This window comes from Anas platyrhynchos, chromosome 2 (assembly GCF_047663525.1).
Source record: "Anas platyrhynchos isolate ZD024472 breed Pekin duck chromosome 2, IASCAAS_PekinDuck_T2T, whole genome shotgun sequence".
In the NCBI taxonomy this organism is placed as follows: domain Eukaryota; kingdom Metazoa; phylum Chordata; class Aves; order Anseriformes; family Anatidae; genus Anas; species Anas platyrhynchos.
In genome coordinates, this window is record NC_092588.1 from 20534992 (window position 1) to 20555104 (window position 20113).

Consider the following 20113-nt stretch of genomic DNA (forward strand, 5'->3'; position numbering starts at 1 on the left):
CAAAACAGAAAATCACAGCTTGGAAGCTGGTATGGAATCAGAATATGGACTGAGAAACTGTTAGATAAAGAAAATCTTTGTCTTTGTGTCCTTGCCAGTGTGTGGTAAACCATAAGAAGGAACTTGAAATGTCGACAAGCTGCTTAACGTAGTTGCCTCCAATGCAGCAGCACTCTCAGTGTGCTGGTCCCTGGGTGATGGGGCTGGTAGAGATAACTCTTCTACATCTTCAGGGCAGCTCTCTGCCACTGTTCAGGAATGCTGCAGCTAACATGCTAATTCATCAGAAACAAAACAGGGGATCAATAAAATATCTCTCCCATTGTTACATTGATAATTTCACAGTCCTCCTTCATCCTTCAGTATTCCCTAAATCTGCTTTTTATTCTCTTCAAGGGGGTAGTAATTTTGGTAGCTATTGTTCTTCAAACTAGACTGACATAAATTGGCAAGTGTAATACCAGCCTTTTCTTCATGCGTTGGATGCATATTCACATAGTAGGACTGTTTTGTTGCATTTTGTTGCCTAGTAAGTGTTGGGATTTTCTTTTGTTTTTATTTCAGTGTGTGGTATCACCTTAATATAAACATCATCTTTAAATCACTGATCGTTCCCTAACCACAACTGCAGCTAGAAAGGACTTTGACTAACGCCTCTCACACCATCCCTGCTAACAGCTGTCCAGAGAAATAATCCATTCCACAGAAACAGTCTAACAGTGCCAGCCCCACTCCCACTCCACTGAGATATCCTAAACTTCTATGTATTTAATGGCATCCAGCGCCCCTTATCCATTCTGTTTTCATGCCAACATCACTACAGCAATATATACATTTTGTATGGCACTTAAGAAACTGTTCTTGGTTGCAGGAAGATTCAAGAAGGGCAGGCACTTCTGACTGTTTTTCTCAGTGCTGTGCCATGTACTTTCTGCAGTGCTGTGATGCTCTTTCCTTTCTGTGTGACCTCATGTCAAATATATTTTGGGGCATTAATTTTCTGTAGTTTAATTATCATAGATGGGCAACTGCTTCTCTTTTCTGCAAGGACTGGGCTGAGTGACCTGACAGGGCAGTTTGTCAGTTCTGAGGAACTGATTCCCAGACATTTCCTTCCCCATCAGTCATCAGCTGCCTGCTGCCCTCAGACCTGTTAATTACACAGGCAGCTGAGATAGGACTTGCTAATGAAGGACCATGGAGTCCTTGCTCTTATTCCTGGCTGCTGAGACTGAGTCCATCTCTCCTAAGCTCAGCTGCCACAAAGTTAGAAATTCAGCTCAAAACAGCCATCGCTCTTTCTGCCTCTGTGGCCAACAGGGAGAGAGGGAGAGAAATTGATCTCCCCAGAGTGATTCACTCCATCCTAAATAGGATATCTAAAATAGGCACGTATGAAGCCAGTAATTCCAGAAGATGATTTATCTTTGGTCTTAGTAGTGTATATCTTTATTTTTTTGCCTGCTAAAACCAGCTCCCATGAATCTGTCCTAAATGTGGGCCATTCTTACCTAGGGGAATGTGTGCCATGCGTGTCTTCTTTCTCCCTTAAATTTTTGCTCTGGATTAAGGTTCACTGTTAATGTTTACCAAAGAGGGGGCAGAGAGGGTAATCAAACTTGAAAGATTCCTATAGATCTGTGTCTGCTTTTTGCTGCTTAGATGACAGGGAGGTGAGCCTTACACTGAGATAAGAAAAATAAAGAAAATAGACACGAACCACTCCAGACCTCGTGCCTCGCCCCCCCCCCCCCCCCCCCCCCCCCCGCCAGTCACATAACTTTGTGAAGAAGCAATGAAAGCTAATGCTTTGTTAACTTTTATGTCGTATTTAACCTTTGGTAGTTAACCTTCTATATAAAAATGCTTATATTTTAATATTATATGGTTATGAACAGCTATCTAATAGTGCAGGCATGCTGCTTAGCACATGGTGGCTACATGCTCATCCTCATTATATATAGCAAGAGCATCTCACCTCTTAAGCCTGGAAGACCTGCAGTAAAGGCATGGAAGCAGAAAAGCCACACAACTAGGGTAACAGAGTGTTTTACTGCACTTTTCACTGGCACAAACACTTCTGAGAATAACAGCACGAATCCACCATCTGAGCCAATCTTTAGAAGTAAGTCCTGAGCAAAGCCCTTCACAGGACTGTTAAGATTATAGAGATCTATAGCTTTGTTTTGTTTGAAATTAAGTGGAGGTGGGCAAGAAGGTGTTGGTGAGTGGAAGCAGCAAGAACCTTGTGAAATTGTCCCAAAGTATCATAGAATCATTTAGGTTGGAAAAGACTTCCAAGATTATCAAGTCAACTGTTAACCTAGCACTGCCAAGTCTACCACTAAACCATGTCCCTAAGCACCACATCTACACAACTTCTGAATACCTCCAGGGGTGATGATTCAGCTACTTCCCTGGGCAGCCTGTTCCAATGTCTCACAACTATTTCAGTGAAATATTTTCCTAACATCCAACCCAAACCTCCCCTGGTACAAGTTGAGGCCATTTCCTCTTTTCCAATCGCTTATTGCTTGGGAGAAGAGACCAACCCCCACCTTGCTACAACCTTCTTTGAGGTAGTTGTAGAGAGCGTTAAGGTCTCCACTTAGATTCCCTTTCTGCAGACTAAGTAACCCCAGTTCCCGCAGCCGCTTCTCGTAAGGTCTGTTCTCTAGAGCCTTCATCAACTTCATTGCCCTTCTTTGAACATGCTCCAGCCCCTCAAAGACCTTCTTTTAGTGAGGGGCCCAAAAGTGAACACAGTATCTGAGGTGCGGCCTCACCAGAGCTGAGTACAGAGGCACAATCACTTCCCTAGTCCTGCTGGCCACACTATTTCTGATACAAGCCAGGATGCTGTTGGCCTTCTTGGCCACCTGAGCACACTGCTGGCTCATATTAACTGGCTATTGACCAATACCCCCAGGTCCCCTTCTGGCAGGCAGCTTTCCAGCCACTCTTCCCCCTGCAGCATTGTATGGGGTTGTGCCCCAAGTGCAGGACCAGGTACTTAGCCTTGTTGATCCTCATACAGTTGGCCTCAGCCTATTCAGATCCCTCTGTAGAGCCCTCCTGCCATTGAGCAGATCAACACTCCTGCCCAACATGGTGTCATCTGCAAACTTACTGCTGGTGCACTCAATCCCCTTGTCCAGATCGTTAAAAAGATATTGAAGAGAAGTGGCCCCTATACTGAGCCCTGGGGGCCACCACTTGTGACCAGCCTGCAACTGGATTTAACTCCATTCACCACAGTTCTTTGGGCCTGGCCACCCATAAGTAAAGGACTGTTTGGAAAAATGATAATATTGCAGACATTTTTGGCCTGTCACTTTCCAAGGCATAGGTGCCTAATTCAACAGCAGTGCTCGAGTTTTGCCAAGCCCCAGCATCCACTGTCTGTGCCAACACTCCCTCTGAAGAGACAGGCAGAGAGGAAAGCCTCCATGCCCACCTTCACCATCTCCACCCCTGCCCCTGGCCAGGCTACAGCCAGCTCTGGTTTTGGGAAGCACTGCCCCTGCTCTCTTCCTACTGAACTCCCTGGAGCTGCCTCATGTGGCTGTAGAGGTGTTGGCCTACGGCCTGCTCTCTGCTGCTTATGCCTGAGCTACCAGTGCCTGGCCTCATTTGTGCCCTGCTCAAAAAAAGGCTAATGTTAGGTGGTATCTGGAGAGTAGAGGCTTACTAACTTGTCCTTTTCATAGTCCAATCTGTTTAATATTACAGTCCAACAACTAAAAATCTAAGGCTACAGCTTTCCCAGTGAATGAAGCAGAGGCAGGAACACTGAAAGGTCCCCATGCCAGGGACCACCGCTGGCATTGCTTTGGGGAGGCCAAGCAGAGCCTTCCTGCCAGCCACTTGGAGTGTGGCCAGCCCTGAAATTGGGCTTTTTTTTTTTTTTTTTTTTTTGTCATTTATCCGAGAGACACAGACACATGTGCTTTGTACAGCCCCAGCACCTTTCACATCCTGGTGACACCAAAGCCTGAGCCCGGCCTTGCAGCCTCAGACAGCTTATGGTCATAACAGTGAGAAAAGAAACAAAGCACTGCACACAAGCTCTGTAAAGAAAATGTTTTATTTAAAGTGTTAAATACCATCACCAGAATGAGTTTGATTTACATTAGTTGGTGTTCATTACAGGCCTAATCTGCCTTTTTTTTTTTTTTTTTTTCCCCCAACTGTATTCCTTTTAACTTTTTAAAAGATAGTATGTACAAGACAGCAGTGATCACTGGAATAGTGCTATTTACATGACTAAACCATAAGTAGAGTTGCAGACGTGTGAAAATTAAAAAAAATACATTAATTTTTTTTTAAATAAATACTGCATAATGACAAGTATGTACAAACCTTCCATGCGTCATGTCCTTGATTTTAAAACTTGAAATAATTTATATAGGACAATGCATACAGCAATGTGTGAGCATGTCTCACAGTATCAGGAAAATGGTTATGTAATTTTTCTTTAATCCTAGGGAATATTGTAGACTGCATGTTGGTAATATTTATTTGCTGCTGGTAGACAGGTGTCTAAATTATTTCAATAAATATAATTTTACCAGTCTGTCCATTAACTTAATAATCCATTATATAAACTCTGAAGACAAGACACAATCTTGATTTATATGATATTGCACAAAGTAAAAGGCATTTTAAGTGATACTATTATTACTTTTGCCCTCTAATGAGGCATGTACAATTTCATAACGGGAAACATTAATAGATTTTCAAATAAAATCAGAATAATTCTGTGTGGCCTGAAAGGTATATGTAATGTGTATTTCAAAAATTATTGCAAGGTTTCAATATTAAACCTTAAGTAGGTAATAAAGGCATACAAAGACCCAGAAAAAAAGGGACATTTTCTTATTAAATGTTAGCCAGTTACATTCCCTTTAAATAATGCAATTTAATGAGAAGCTTGAACTTGCAGCACCACCCAACGGTAGTTACTGTTTGCTACAAAAAACAGGTTTTTGAAGATCTGTTGACTGCAGTGAGGGTTCTGGTAATGGTGTCAAATAACTGCCAGAGTGGTAGCAATAAGCTTTAAGGCTACATTATGAACCGAAGATTGACATTTTTCAGACTGATATTACCTAATTATGTCTTTGCCAACACAAATGTAGTTTATGAAAATTGAACTTTACAGCAGAACTGTAAGAATTAGTAATCTTTGTTGCTTTTATAAACTCAAGAATGTAGCAATTTGGTTTAGTGCAAATAAAACTGTTTAAATTTACCTCCTAAAAATCAACCATTTACTTTGTTTTTCCTCTTTCCAAAACCTTCAAGAAATGATAGTTCAACCTTTGAATGAATGATGCTGGTGCTGAAAACAAATTTACTGAAGACATCTTGCAATGGCCACATGATTCCAGTATTTTGCTGTAGAATTCAATTTGAAGGTGAGAAAAAAATGAAAATAAGTTACCATGCACTGTACAATAAATTGCAAAAAGTTCAAATATCGTTTTTGTTTTTATCAAATACATGCTGAATTACATTAATGTACTCCCAAGCCATGTTGCAAAATCCTTTTCAACATGCTTGAAAAAAAGTTCTTAAACAATATTTTTCTCAAATAATTCAGAAATGCAGAACAATCTGCAATCCTGAACCAAATGTGGGGCATAAGAGAGTAATAAGTCAAAAGGTAGCCATTTTAGATTATGATGATCATCCTGGGAGGTGGAGGGGAAAAAGAGCAAAAGGAAGAAGAGAGACTGGGAGGAGAGATAGAGAAAGGAGGAGGTAAAAGATGTGTACAATTTGCACATTATGTTGAACTTTACAAGGCTTGTACCTTTTACATTTAAATAAATTTAATATATTACACTTATTTCTTGTCACATAAACAGAATTTTAAATATTTGCTAGAAATTATTTTTTTTATTTTTAATATACGTCTGCAAAAATACAGACCATGACTGGTTTAAAGAATGATAAACGTGGTGTGTCTTTGTATCACCCTGTTGCATTCTCTTCCCTTTAAAACCATGCACTAGTGAAATTTATTTTTAAAAATAATATAAACTGTTGAAAATGGCTGATTTATTCTTTTGTTTTTTTTGCAAGTTGCAGCCCCAAGAAAATAATTTAAGTGTTCAGCTAAATCTGTGTCCATGCAAAAAAGTTTCTTTAATTTCATACAGTACAGTATATCCACAGAATTTATTTTTCAGAGAGTCCATCACATCTGGGGTTTCACTGTATCTATAGCTGGAGGTATGAAGCCCACCACTTGAAGTCTTGAACCTTTCCAGTATGAAGAGTTTTCAGATCTCAAGTAACTGTTTCAAATGACAGTTGACTTTTCCAGCATCCTTACATTCTTCTTTTCTTCCAATGTCTGCAAATCCACTGACTTGTAACATGGCTTCATGGGAGGTTAACTCCATTTCTGTGGCATAACCAAGCTTTAGGGAGGGAGGGCAGATAAATAAAGAAACAGGAGCAACAAAATAGATATGCCATTGAAAAGGACTTTTGTTGCATGAAACAGATTGATTCTTTTAGTTTAGTCCATGGCTTCAGATTGGACCAAAACTGAGTGTCCCTGAACTCCAAACCTATCAGTTCTTCATGACTTCAGTCCTTCACCTGAGGGCCTTCTGTAGGGCACAATGTGTGCAACTTCCTTGAGAACACAGGATCGCGTTGTAGCCCTAGAAACAGGCTCAGAAGACACAACATTAAGCATGCAGTGTTACCAGGGTTTGCGACCTGTAATTTTATTTTTTTTGTAACGCTGGTTGCTATGACAACAGTTTCACAGACGCTATGAGCGAGCATACGAAGGTCCTGTTGAACTTTCAAGAGATGATTGGGAAGCTCTTCTGGTGAGAGGAGCTAAAGTTGGGTCTACTAGGGAAGAAGGAGGGAAGAGTTTGAACCACCCAATCACCATGTTGGACAGGTCCAGTTCGTCTAAAAGTATCTGTGCCACTCCCATAAAGGATTTGTGATCCATACGTCCATAGTCTCCCCAAACAATTATCTGTTAGCAAAAGAAACACAAGAAAATAGAAAAAAAAATCAGCAACAATAACAAGAGCTTCAGTCTGATTCTTCAAATGCCTCAACTTAATTCTATGTAGTAAAGAATTAAATATTCCACTGCTGATATATTTCACTGTATATTACTGATATAGTTCAGCTTATATTACCGCAACGCAGAGGCACTAATGAGCTGGGCAGTAACTGAGCAGTTATCTATTATACTAAGAAAGCTGAGTGAGATAAGGAGCACATGTAGTACAGACAAAATAATCTACAACTGACTTTTGCCTAGCACTTTCTACTTGGTTGTCATCAATAGGTGTGTTACTGTGGTATTTCGGTACTCAACAAGTCTTTGAAACGGTAGAACTTGCCAAATTACGCATGAAAGATTTTTGAAAATCATTCAGTGGGAACTGAATAGGTGGCATGCTCAGATTCAGAAGAGTATTGATGCAAATTACCTGTAAAACTTTTCCTTGGGGACTTTCTTCAAATGATAAAAGTTGCTGATAAAGCGGTTCCAGCGTTTTTCTTGCTACCTTTGTTTTCTTTTTGGCTATGCAGACTCCATTTTCTAATAGATACACCTTTACATATGGTGCTGAGAAGGGAAGAAAAATAAATCTAAATTTTTGCATAAAAGATAATATGTTCTATCACCATATGCTAAAATCTGCCTTTTACCAGATACATAACATATATAATAAGTCTCCACAAGCAGTATTAACATTTATTAACATGAGAAACATCCATGAGTTTTCTTTACACCCCCTCCCCCCCCCCCCAAAAAATAATATCCAGATTTTGACCTTGAAAAATCAGGTATTCCTATCTATAGCATCACTTTACTGTACAGTATGCAAAATAGGCTTGTTAAGTAAATGAATGACTTGCATTGACTTTGGTGAGATCTGGATCAATGCTCCAAATTGTTAGTAGTTTAAAATAATCTACTAGGTGAAAATTAGTGAAGAAATGACTCTGACACAATTTCTATTTTGGTAGAAGAGCTTGCTAAAAGTATTAATATATCGTCCTTTCCACAGAATGTTATAGGACATCAGATTATAAAAAAAGGACTAAGTTATCTACTAGTCTACTTTGCAGAGTAGATACTTATTCCACACCTCTTGTTGATTCCCTCTTCACTTCCCTCAAAGTTCACATTGCTAAGATTTTTCTGCCTTACCTGGCAGTGTCTTTGAACCTGGTTTTACAACAAGGCCACGGGCTCGGATAATTTCTACTTCCAATTGTCCTTTTTTGTCCATCATTCCCACCTGGATATCTCCTAGAAAACACACACACACACACACACAATATTCAATGACTTGTATCTTCTATGATATCTATCTTCTAAGTATGATCCAGATGTGAACACTTTTAGATAATTTAATACCTATTCTCTTCACTACTATTTACATTAGTAAACAGTAAAAAAAAAAAAACTTTAATAACTCCTCATCTCCCTTTTCCTGTGCCTCTATTACTTCAAATTAAATTCTATATATCTGTCTCAAGAATTTTAGAGAAATAAAGGCAGCAAGGGAATTAGTACAAACCTGCTCTATGAAATTGCTTGGAATCTCTTCACCCTGCCTCTAGTTTAAGAAAAGGTATGAAAAAATACTTCTGCATGTAAAAAATCTGTAAGAACAATAATAAATACTTTGCACCTAAATTCCCATTTTTATTCAATACTAGCCAAGTACTTCAGAGAAAAAATAGGTCTCAGCCACATTTCAAAGATGGAAAACTGACGAAGAACAGATTAAAGACTGAATTTTTCAAACCACCTTTTTACTTTTGAATATCCTAATGAGTATCCAAAATTATTTTCAGCTAGGGCTCAAGTTATAATGCTGGTCCTAACTGACTTGTTCAAAACCACATGGGAAATCCTTATTTAAAGAACTGGAACCTAGATAATTTCTGTGTTCTAATTACCAGACCCAGTAGTTTATTTTATATCTATAGGGCAAAAATGCTTACCCATTGATGGTGTTGCCAAAGTCTGTCGTCCTACGAGCTGGGCAGGACCAAGACCATCCAGAAAATCACTGAACTGGCTATCTGCAGCCAACCTCACACCAGGGAAAATCAAACTGAAAAAGAATGTTGGAAATAATTAAATAAGTAAAATCAGCAAATACTCTTGATCTTGCCTTTTGCTTTGTTTTCTAGATGTTTTGCCTTTATCAGTTATAATTCTGGTAATACTGCTTACAGGGAACTTATTTACACTGACAAGACTACAAAATAATTACTGTAATTTTCAAAACTTCCTGGTGTTCAACACGTAGTAATTCAGCCTCCAGCATATAATCACTCGAGCAGGTGAAGAAAGTGCTAATCCTCACTGGTTCGAACTTCCACAGTGTTATTATTCCGTCATGCTCTCTTTTCCCAATATATCAAAGGCCTCTTAATTACTGTAGTATTAATAGGAGATCAGTTCAATAAGGTATTAATACATGCCCTTACCAGTACTTTAGTTACATGAAGGTAAAATTTCTCATGCTTCTCAGTCAACGTCAACTCAATGGCTGAATGTCAAAAGTATCCAGTGAAATAAATATATTAGACTGAACACTGGCCACTATTATTAAAAGCACCTTTTAAAATTATCATTCATTATATATGTCATATATTATGTCTTGGGGAATGACGTATATTCAATAATGGAAATTAAATTCATCATGGAAAATGACCAAAGTAACTCAAAATTCAGATTCTTGCCATAAATTCTATGTGACCAAATAAAGGTCAACAATTACTAAGAAAAACAATCTGGTCAGTAACTGCTTGAGAAAAATGGTAGTTTTCTAGATGATCAATTAAAAGAAAAGGTTGAAAAAACTAGTGAGATTTGTAATGACCAACCATAAATAAACGTCCATCTCAAGTGCATACAGTGCATTGACCAGGACTTTTGAGATGTATCATTCAGTAAAGGTATATTGCCCAATGCTGGAAATACCACTAAAAAAATCTATCCACAATGAGACTTGTCTGGCCAGTGCCTCGGACATACCACTCAGAGGTCCGTAACTTTTATGAAAAGCATATGGGACATTAAAATACACGACAGTCCCACACTTCCACACAGATGGAGTTGGAGAGAGACTTTTTTGGCTACAGGAGAAAAATTAGGCTTGGTCTTTGAGCAGTGTATCAACAACACTAGCTTGTGGAAGGGATTTTGACTGAACATGACCTACAGCATTCGCCTCACTTTTGTCTAACCATCAGTTTTGTGCAGAAATGACAGGTGACCACGATAGTAACTGCTGCTTACTTTCCCTCGGAGCTGTAGCTGTTCATGCTCCCATCCGTCGACTCGCGGCTGGCCTGACGGGTCATCCAGTTCCTCATCTCCACGGCCAGCCCCGTCTCAGTGCTCCTCTGGACGGTGCTCCGCAGCTTCTTACCCCCTGCCTCTGTGGAGACAAAACAGAGGTCTCCATCGCACCGTGCCATCCTAGCTGCTCCTGTAGGGCACTGCTCCACGCCGCAGCAGCAGTCGAAGCCAGAAATCACTGACCTGTACCGAGTCTTCCATTAAAAAATATCAGTATTTTATTAATAAGCAAGCAGACAGAACACTCATCATAAATATCTGTTGAGATACCTTAGTCCTGTCGCTACCAGCTATTCAGACACAATACACAAGTCTGCCTGTGGAGGTAACCAGATTTACACCAGCCATAATCTAGTCTGCTTAAAATACGTTTCCTCTGGATGAACACATCCCTCCTAGGGATTCAATTAGAGTGCTGCCATTATGTCAAAACCTGCAGTGTCTCAGGAATGTTTTAATCCAGCTGAATTATTGGATTTAAGAACATTTGGTCATTATCTGCTTGCAGACATCAAGTTACAGACATCCATTAGTGACGACAGTAAACAACAAATCAAGGACCCTTCCCATCCCCTAAAAAATACCATAGTGACCCTTACGCACAATATGAAACTTTATTTCCATCTCCAAGAGTAACATTTTTTGTATCCATTTGCATAGCTTAATTTTAGTTGTAAAAACAGCAAAGTGAGAGATAGCTGGGTACTGGATAAGGGAAAAGTACTCAAAACTTAGTAAAGGACAAAAAAAATAAAAGAACTGAATATAGTATTATTTTAGTGTCAGAATTTTGATCAAGACCTCAGACGGAAAATGTATTAAAATTCCAGAAAACAAAAATCAAGAACTGCATAAAGCCTCAGTTTTTCTTTCATGAATAAGACAGTCACTCCACGTAATTTCTGATTTTAATTATTCCCTGCAATAGTGCAGGGAATGCAGTATTCCAATTTCATTTACCTATTCAATGGATAAAACCCCCTCACTTCAGCACAATAATGTGTGATATACTGATTACAGAGTAATAACTCTAAATATACATGACACCAAATGATACCAGATTTTTTAATCCACTTGATGCACTGAGTGGGCAGAAATATCCAAGATCCTGGGACATCTAGGACCTTGTCCTCTTCTGCAGTCTTTTGTAGACTGCTGTCCTTTCAGCTCCTCTGGCTCATCCCACACCAGAGGGCAGAACAGCAAGGAGGGATACATGTCAGGTAAAGAACATGGGGATTTTCAAGTGGGAAACAGATACCTCAAATACCTTGAAAACCCACTGGCACCATCAAAAAATGTTTAATAACTTTTCAATAGCATTTAGCTGTCATGAGACATGATGCATATCAGCATATGGTTCATTCACGTCTTGTAGTCATGTTGCTTATCACATGACTTCCTTAATACCAAAACTTTTAATCAGTACAATATAAATAAAAGTAAGAAAAACAATTTTGCTGTAGATCTTCACCTTGCCCCTTAGGTACCATCCATTAATTTGGTACCTACACAGAAAGAAATCATTTTTTTTACTCTGTCAAAGCTAGTTCTGAAAATACCCATTATTATCTGGAGCAATAAATTCATATATAAAATAAAATACAAGGCTAACATGACATATGGAAAATGAAGGGCAGAAGTCAACAATTGGGTTATATTGTTCCAACTGTCTGCTCTTCTATTTTTTATATTAAACTAATGAAAGCTGGCAGCTGACTTCCAACATTGGTCCAACATTGGTCTAAAATCCAATCACTCAGATCAAAGAAACATTACTGCAAAACTGCCTGGAAAAAATGTGCCATTGTCTTGTAGAGAAGGTACACAGTGTTACAGCTGAATCTGAAAGGTACGCGGCTCCCGAAGCTCCATGCTCCATTCACCGAAGTATTGTTACAGGATGTTGCCCTTCCGATGTTAAGAGCTCTTTTGATTACTTAGTATTCATTCTTGTTAGATGGTGGTAATTTTCATTTCATTCTTGTAAACATGAATTATACAAATTTAACAGAATGACTCCATCTTACATGATTCTTCAAGTTTTTGTACCATATTTCAAGGATTTTTGGGGTTGGGATAAATATGAGTTTGACTATATGACATATGAAAGAGTATACAGTAACCTTTATTAATTAGCAAGGCAGATTTTTTCTCTGAATTATAATTCAAATTTTGTATCTGCCTTTGCACTACCAAAACATTCGTAGAAAAAAAAAAATCAACACGTCTGTTGCATATCAATTTACTGAGAAATTAAGGCACAACTGGTGTAATTGCCATTCAAGTTTTCATAGAGACACGTGTTTCACCAGCTGTTCTTTGCATCCCTTTGCACCAGTGTTCCTTTCCCACATTCACATTAATTGAAATAAGTGCTCTGGTTCGCAGGAAGACAAGCCAACAGCTGAGAAGATGCAACTTTGTTAGGGAATGAAAGCTGAACATTAAGTATAAATGCAGGTGATAAACAGGAATTATTTGGACCCTAACGCTGAATTTAAGGAGGGTCCAAAAGAGCCAATGTGAATAACAATTTTCAGGTTTTCAGCAGAAAATGGCACAGCTCTCTGATGGCCTCAAAAGAGGAAGATCTGACCTTTCGGCAGTAAGGCTGATGTTAGCCCAATGCTACTCATGATGTTGATGCTTCTTGAAATAAGAGCTGAAGATTTTAACAGCAAAATGGCATTTTGAAACAGAAGCTCAGAAAAAGCCCCAGCTCACAGACATGACTCCAGAGCTGCCGTTTAGAGATGAGTATTCTTTCAGATTAAGTTTGGCTAAACTAATATGTAAAAATAGACATGAGAAATGCTTAAACGTGATTTCACAATACTACCACTACTTTGGTCCCTGGAAAAACATAACAAACCAAATATAATCACAGAGTTTCTCAAGCAATTTAGATGCAAAAATGGTATTTATATGATTCATAGTTCATGTTTCATAAGTTCAGCATTAAAATACTCAAAAGGTTGCAAGCAGTAATGAAAATGTGAAGCATTCTCAGCTCAAAGAAAGTCTTTGGTAGCACACTTACAAGGTGTAGCTGGTGGAAGACCTGGCTGAAGGTCTTACTGCTCCAGTAAATCCAAACTGTTTCCCCTCATCCTTACCTAGAAATTAGAATACCCTCAGCTGTGTTGATTCAACTACTTTTGTGTCCGCACTCTTTACCAGATCTAGCCCAAAAGTAACCAACCAACAACACTTTTAGAAGTTGTTCTTCTTCTAAGACAGATCATTTCACAAAACCAGTTCTGAAATCATACATTTTAAAGATCCCAAATGAAATGATGCTGCTCTCTAGCTAGATCAGTAACTTGAGAGTGCATCTGCCTTACACAGAAGTAAACACGGAACTGGTGCCAGTGTAAAGGTGGCAGTCTGGATTCGTAATCATCAAGTACTTACACATATACACTCACTTCACACAGTTTTTAACTCCTCCCAATGAAAGGATGAGGAAATGAGAGGATTAGTAGCGTATTTTGTTGTTAAGTATGCTGCTGACCACCTACTCTGAAAATAAATTTCCTCATAATTTACTGAACTCTAATAAAGAACATTGAGAATGTTCTCCAAATTAGCATAATCTAATTGCCCTAGAAAGAAGAAATTTTTCTTAAGTCGCCAGCAAAAATATGGAATGCATTATCTGAAAAACACTAGTTCAGATTCTTATGGCTATATTGTATGGAGTGGAATAAATTACCAGAAATAATTGCGCTGGCATTTATGAAAGCACATTCATTCTTACAGTTAATCACGTTGGTAATTTAACTAATATGGTTACTGCAAAGAGACTCTACAGGCCGTATTTTCTAAATGACTTGTGGATTTATTTGCTCCCATAACAAGGAGTGCAAATCGCTTGGAAATGAAGGGTGCAGCACTCCTGATGTGATCTTCCATACAAGATGAGGGCAAGCTGAAGACTGCAGTGAGCACAACGGATTACCTTCTGTGATCTGGGATCCAGCCAGATGATAACTGCCTCTGCTGGGGGAATGTACAAGGTCTCAGCTTGCTCTCAGCAAGTGCCTGCAAGAAGAGCCCCAGGAGAGGACACTGCTGGTGCAGGCAGAGGCCAGCTGGTTATGCTGGTCCCCATGTGGTACGTGAGCTCTCGGTTGGACTCTCATGGAGTGCAGAGCAGCTGTGGCTTCAGAAACACACTCAAGCGCTTGAAGTGCCACTTCCCATCAAACAAAAATGGTCGAGTAAAAACTGATTCAGTTTTTTCATCTAACTCAGGAGTCAGATCCACAAAGAGCATGAAGTGACTATTTTCCAAGAGCAAAACTCTCTAAGTATCTGGAGACCTGCTCTGGGCACGTGAAGAACAGGTTAGGTAAAATTATCAGAGAGGCTAAGAATACCTGAGCCTACCTAAGAGAAGTGGACAGGGTAGGTCTCAAATCCCCTTGCTGACACACAGTTATGGATCTGGCACACCCTGTTTTTGGCATTTAGCTCTTGTTTAAGCACCGCAGGGAAACACAGCTCAGCAGTTTCTTTGCTTGCATCACCCACAGACCCCAAGCTGCCAATATGGGTTTAGGAGATCCTAATTTAAGCAAAATTTAGGAAACCCAGATTCCACCATCACCTTGATTTAAGAAGCTTTGAGCCCATCATACCTGTTCTCAAGACATTGCTCACCACCAGTTTATGAAGTGTTCTGTTACAACCCTTCTGATGGAGTTTCTCCCCAGGGCACAATGCAAGCACTTCCGAAGCCCAAAAAGCATTTGCAAGGCAGGAGTAGCTATAACCACAGACTTTCCCTTACTTTGTGCTTGTAGGCAAGAAGGGAAGACCTTTGTACTGGTTCTTCCTTTCATGTATATCTCAATACAGAACACTATGAAATTCAGACTGGGATGGGAATGGCCTGCCAGAGGAACCCAAAAGCAGTGCTGCCTTCAGTATGGATGCACTTCAGTGCATCCAGGGCATTCAGGGCAGCCAGGTAGGAAAAGCTTGACAGAGTCTGGACTAACAGAGCCTCAGTCTACACTATGCTTACAAAATCCTCTGAAAAATCCTATTCTGTCCTACAGGAAGGAAGGAACTGCCCCAAAGACACATGGCCTTCCCTTCCAGAAGGCCAACAAAGACAGAATGGAAAGACTTTGGGGTGGAGAAGCCACACCGACTGTCCACATCACAGGCAGCAAAGGAACTACATTTCCTCTTTAACAATTTCATTGTGCTCCACTACATTTTTGGGTGCCCAGACACCTTCCACTAAAACAGAGGCTCGCAGCCTCTGGTCAGAAAAGATTTTTAAATTTCTTGGGAGCCCTCATTAGCTTTTCATTTTCAATCAAGAAATACTTTTTCACTCTTGACCCGTGCCTTTTTATTTCCTCCTCTTTCTTTCCTCTGGCCACACTGGAAGCATGGTTAATTAAGATTAAGGTTAATTAAGACAGCACCTAAGAAAAAGTGAAAGAAAGACAGATGTGAATGAAATGATCAGCTGCAAAAGTGCTTCTTGAGCTTCTGATCAATAGCTGGTGTAGAAGCTTTCGGGTCCCAATCTCATCGAACTCCCATACACGGGACCCAAGAGGCAGCCATCAAAAATTTTGTCTGTTCATGGGATAAAAAGCTCAGACTAAATTGCAGCATCCTTTTGTCTGTATTTCATTTCCCTTTCATGGCAAGGCTGCTCATACTTCCAATCTGGAAAAGATCCCCCCTGGCTTGTTGTGGCTGCGTGATGTGAGGTCAGTTCACCACATGCTGCTCCCAGGCAATGCTGTGGTTTAAGGCAGGCACCTGCTCCTTATTCCCTCCCACTTCTCAATGTGTTTAAAGTTGTATTCTGCCACTTTAATTTTCCTGCTCTGCTCTTTTTCATTCTCCTGATAGTTTTAACTGATCCTTCTGCAAATATTTAAGAGCATCAGACAACAGAAATTGCTTTTGTCTGCGTGGGGCATCACTTCAAGCTTTTCAACACTTGTGATCCCAAGAGCTTTAAAATATTTTTACAAGACTGAGGTATTAACAAGAACTGTATTTCCCATACATGATAATTACTTTAATGTTTCTAAAATTCCTGTATCCCCTGTATTATTATACAGAATTGGTACTGAGCATGCTACATACAAAACTGACACATTGCTGCCTCTGACAGCTTTCAGCTTCTTTTCAGCACCTGTGCTGTGCACCATGCTCTGGAGATCCCAGCTTGGCATAAAGGGAACCGCAGCAGCAGGGTCTGGAGCTCAGTCAGTTCTCCTGACAAGGAATTTACCTCTGATAACAGCCCCCCAGCATGCTGGGAGCCACCCCAGGGAACCAGTCTGGATGGGTGCTGGCGTTACTGGTGTTCCTGCCATCCTCTGGCATCTCCGCTTCTCTGTTGGTTACTTGGCCCCCACCATATGACAGCAAAACAGTTTTCAAGACTTTTGGTTGGATTCCTTGTTTTAAGGATGTTGAGTACAGATTTTGGCTGCAGTATTGACACAGTGAAGGACATTTTTAAGTATAATGTAGAAGTGCATACTTCACAGTACACACTGAAACAGAAACCCCCCATTTCCATACATAACCCCAACTTCTCTTAATATTTCAGAAAAGAATGCTTTTTTTTCACCTCCATATTCATTGTACTGATATCAGGAGCTGCTGTATTTAGAGAAAAAAGCTTCAACTATGCATTTTTACTTTCTAACTTAATCTTTACAGCTTTCCAAATACAAAACTTATGTGATAAACACTTACCTAAGAACATTTTAAAAGGCACAATCAAACACCAAGTGTGCCCTATTGAAATGATAGCAATATAGACTTTTTTATTTTATAAGCCAAGAAAACATTTAATATATATATGTATATTTTTAACTGCCTACTTGGCCCATGAGTGATCAGGACATCCTGATTATGCTTGTGCTACTTTGTTTTATTTTTTATTTTACTAGTAGGCTTAGAAAGACAACACAACCGTACACAGCCACTCAGGCATTTCCAGCACCATTGCAGCAGTCTCTGCTTCTGTTACAGGTAAGACCATGACTCTTGAACGTGTGGCTAGAGGACCCACCAGCCAAAAGCCTCTTAGGACTGCTGTAAAACTAAACACAAAGATGTGACACCAAAGAACAGTTTTGCTTTTCAGCCCACAGCTGCATGCCCCATGTGCCAAGTGACCCAAATGAACAGCATATTGGGTACCCTCACTTAGCTGTGATCCCATAGAGGTTGGTGATCTGGCAATTCAGACAGAATAGGTCTGACTTTGTGCATAAGCAGAAAGGTAGGATTTCATACCCACTCTGTACATCCCGTACCGCAATTTGCTTGACTACAGAAAGTGCAAAGCAGCGGGAAATCAGCCTTATCCCCAGGCTATTAAAATCCTGAAAAAATAGAGCAAGCAATTTTGTAGTATTACATCCTAATTTTACATACCGTTTACATAAGGAATCGCTAGCTAGGTGCACATCTTCACCACGAGCAACCTCTAAACCCAGCCTTTGATTTTGCCAATGACAAAGGACGACCGTCTTGAGTAAAAAGAAACCATCGCTGTCGTTCTGTGTTATAATGCTATTAGGTTTATATGCACATTTTCCTGGATGAAGAGCATCCTTGTGTGCTCATTAATGACAGTTATTCCACGCAGCGCCAAGAGCAGATTACAACTTCTGAAACAGTGAAGTGTTTCTGTAATGAGGAGCTCACAATTGCTCTTCATTTTTGTATTACATGAATTGGGATGTATTTTCTAAATACATAACAACACTAATAGCATTCTTTAGCCCAATCTTGTTTATTTTTAGTATAGCTGGAATGATTACATACATTATCAGAAGGATCTGTGCAGCATTTTTGAATGATGTAGCGAGCGTGTTGAAACAATTCAACATCCTCTGTTAGGGTCTAATGAGATAGATGGTGCCAAGTAGTTGGATGGCTACTGAGATTACACAAATTAGGAACAGATCTTCCTCTTAGCTTTGTCTAAAATGAGTAATGGTACCATGCAAATACCATTATTTAAATAACCGCAGCTCCCCAAACTCCGACATTTCACACTGTAATGACCCATTTTCAAAGCACTGCTGTTAAACATTTACCTCTGCAATTGAAAAAGCGGCAACGCAGCCAGCCACCGCTCTGCTACGCTGTTGACCTTGCCACTGACAATGACAATTACAGCATGTTGATTTAACTCGGACAGGTTCTTTCAGGTTTATGTTCACAGCTGCCGACGCAGCCATACCCGAGCTGTTCAGGTAGAGGCTGCTGAGTAACTAAAGCTCAGGTGAGAAACACAACAAAGATGAGAAATACAGATTTAAAACTCTGCTGGGCATTTCCATCACACAGTCAGCTGAAGCATGCTATACTTTCTTTGAATGTCAACCCTTCTCCTCCACTCTCCTCTGTTGGTTTTCCAGCCAGTCCCCAGACTCCACGTGTTTTGTTTAAGCCACACTCTCTGCTTTGCTGGCAGCAGCATAGCTATTCCTATGCTTCTTTTTCAAAAGGTTTTATCCGCCTTGGGACTGGAAAGGCAGACAAAAATTGCTGGAAATGACTTCTGTGCTACCTCTGCCTGCCCTGGAGCCAACCAGAGGAGCTGTGAGGTGGGAGAGCCAGCCCTGCAGCATGGACGGAGAGGTGGACTGGAGTCAGTCCCCAAGCAGTGTGGTAGCAGCAAACAAACCATAACATTTAACGTCATACAGATTCTGTCCAGTGATTTTTACCCTCCAGATGAGCCACCCCACTTTGGCAGGGGATACACAGTAGCCAACCTCTGGTGTGTTAGCATCATTCGAGCCTGTGGTCCTTCAAGCTTTGTCCTTTACAGCTGACACCTTTCCATAGGACAAAATACCCTTCTCTCACCTTCCACCTTGACTCTGCCTCCACACATTCCACGCAAGCAAGGTCATCTTTACCACCAAGGCCAAAAAATAGGCCAATTCCCCCAAGAAGATGTAGTTACTCTCATTTTCTTCACTGCCTGATAGTCCTGCTATTACTTTATTCTTTTAAGAGGACAATTTTAAAGCATAACGGCTTCATGTGCAGGATTCTCTTCACTTTAATAATTACTGTGTTAATGAATTTATTGTTACTACTTCCCCCATTTTCTATTTCTGGTTAAATTATTGTCTGCTTGTTATTGTCTACTGGGACCTCCAGAGGGACAGCGTGATCTGGTGGCCTAACCACAGGAACCGAATCCAGGAACTGCGCAGCTTTATTCCAGCTCTACCAACGAGCAGATGATTAATATGCGAACAATGCCACTGAAATCAATAATAGTGCTCAAGTGAGCAGTCAAAGATACGTTTCAAGTCCTGCTCCTTCACTCACTGGCATCAGTGGCACACTCCTGCTCGCACCTATGTGATCAAATACCTTTTCCAACCAGGTTTCCAGATAGCTACCAGCGAGGTAACAGCAGCATGCAATGGGTTTGATTCCTACTGAACCCCTGTGGCCACACTCAAGAAACTTCTTTTGGCAGACATCACTATGTAGAACTGCAATGTATATTCTCCTCAGCTAGCAAAACTCATTCCTGCTATTTCTGGCATGATTGTCTTGGGCTGGAGAACATTCTGTGGCTTTTTTTTTTCCCCTCTCTCCAATTGCCTTTTGTTTTTCTAACATACTGGGAGACCAAGATGCCTTCCAGTTCTTTCTGAATTAATTTATGTCTTAAATTATCATAAATTATCTCTCGAATTGTCT

At 40.1% G+C, this 20113-nt stretch overlaps 1 protein-coding gene across 26 annotated transcripts in view; it reads right to left on the minus strand.

Annotated features, from left to right (window-relative positions):
- Window positions 1-4069: 4069 nt before the first annotated feature.
- Window positions 4070-20113, minus strand: part of RIMS2 (regulating synaptic membrane exocytosis 2) — a 450137-nt gene continuing 434093 nt past the window's right edge. For all 26 annotated transcript variants that reach the window (XM_072034389.1, XM_072034391.1, XM_072034396.1 and 23 more), the window contains 5 exons: window positions 10316-10457; window positions 9010-9122; window positions 8207-8308; window positions 7479-7618; window positions 4070-7012 (listed from right to left, as the gene is read on the minus strand). In XM_072034389.1, coding sequence (XP_071890490.1) covers window positions 6794-7012; window positions 7479-7618; window positions 8207-8308; window positions 9010-9122; window positions 10316-10457 — 716 coding nt within the window. In that variant the 3' untranslated portion in view covers window positions 4070-6793. The remainder of the gene's footprint in view (window positions 7013-7478; window positions 7619-8206; window positions 8309-9009; window positions 9123-10315; window positions 10458-20113) is intronic.